The sequence below is a fragment of the Curcuma longa genome, unplaced genomic scaffold, assembly GCF_044706935.1.
Source record: "Curcuma longa cultivar G26 ecotype Majalengka, Jawa Barat unplaced genomic scaffold, ITB_CL_G26_1.1 contig_25805, whole genome shotgun sequence".
Lineage (NCBI taxonomy): Eukaryota > Viridiplantae > Streptophyta > Magnoliopsida > Zingiberales > Zingiberaceae > Curcuma > Curcuma longa.
In genome coordinates, this window is record NW_027432886.1 from 19,400 (window position 1) to 20,494 (window position 1,095).

Here is a 1,095-nt window from a genome sequence, read left to right on the forward strand (position 1 = left end):
TCAGGGTAGTAGTTCGAGATCGAAAAGTGCTCCTTTATGCTCTGGACGGTTGATGAGATCTGGATTCACATGAGAAGCAATTTGATAGAATACTTGCCATGTTAGTAAACTATCAGAACCGGACTGGTGTCGACAACCCACTGCCCGCTCTACTTGGACGGCGGAGGCTACCTTCTCCAATCCACCATAAAGGCCACGACAATGCTTGCTCAAGTGCTTCACATCGAACACCCTCTCACCGAAATAGTAGCGGAGAAGGCTCAAGAACTCATGGAGGGCTTGAGGTAACTTACTATCACCGTTGAGCATTTTCACTAGGAAGGCGAAGTCGTAAGCGCCTTGGAAGGTCACCCATGATACAATTGAAAAGTGGCCCAAGGAAAGCAAACCGGAGGCCATGAGGTGCATGGCAAAGCAACGAGAGTCTATGCCCCATGCTTTATTCTTTTGGAAGTCGATGCCATTAGCCTTGAGTAACTCAACAGAAGAGGGAGCGTAGCGGTCGCGATCGATGTCGAAGTCGCGGAAATTAAATTCCCACACATAGCGCACAAAAGTTCCGTCATTGTAGAGGGTGTAGGGGAGATTACCAGCAGCATCAGAGAGGGTGAGGCCGACTTGGACGATGCGGAGGGCATCGACGTTGGTGCAGATCAAATCGTAACGTTGAGTGACAGAGAGGGTGCAATAGGGATTCTTAGAGGTGACGACGATGCCAGGGTACTCAGTGTCCAATGCGACGAACGGGTGGAAGGGGAGGGCAGAGCGGATGAGGGCGAACTCCTGATCGAGGTTGTGAGCCCACACGGAGCGAACCTCGACTCTGCTGGCAGGCGAAGAGGAAATTAACATGCTGCCGTTCACACCTGCAGCCACCATGATAATTCGAAATATGGAATTAAGTGGAGCGAGAAGAGATGTTGCGATTTGGAGTTGGAGTTGGAGTTGAAGTGATTGTCAGTCAGTGTTTAAATAGAGGAGGAGAGGAGACAACGGAAGAGCTAGAGAAATTCGTCAAAAGCAAACAGACTTAAACAGAATTAGTTGCGAATTAATAGGGATATATGGAATTAATTAATTAAATCCAACTGCAAA

The 1,095-nt window shown here is 48.5% G+C and overlaps 1 protein-coding gene across 1 annotated transcript; it reads right to left on the reverse strand.

Annotated features, from left to right (window-relative positions):
• Positions 1–879, reverse strand: LOC141818729 (putative CCR4-associated factor 1 homolog 11). Its single transcript, XM_074706184.1, has one exon. The coding sequence runs from the start codon at positions 877–879 to the stop codon at positions 1–3; it is 879 nt and encodes a 292-aa protein (XP_074562285.1).
• Between the last annotated feature and the right edge of the window lie 216 nt (positions 880–1,095).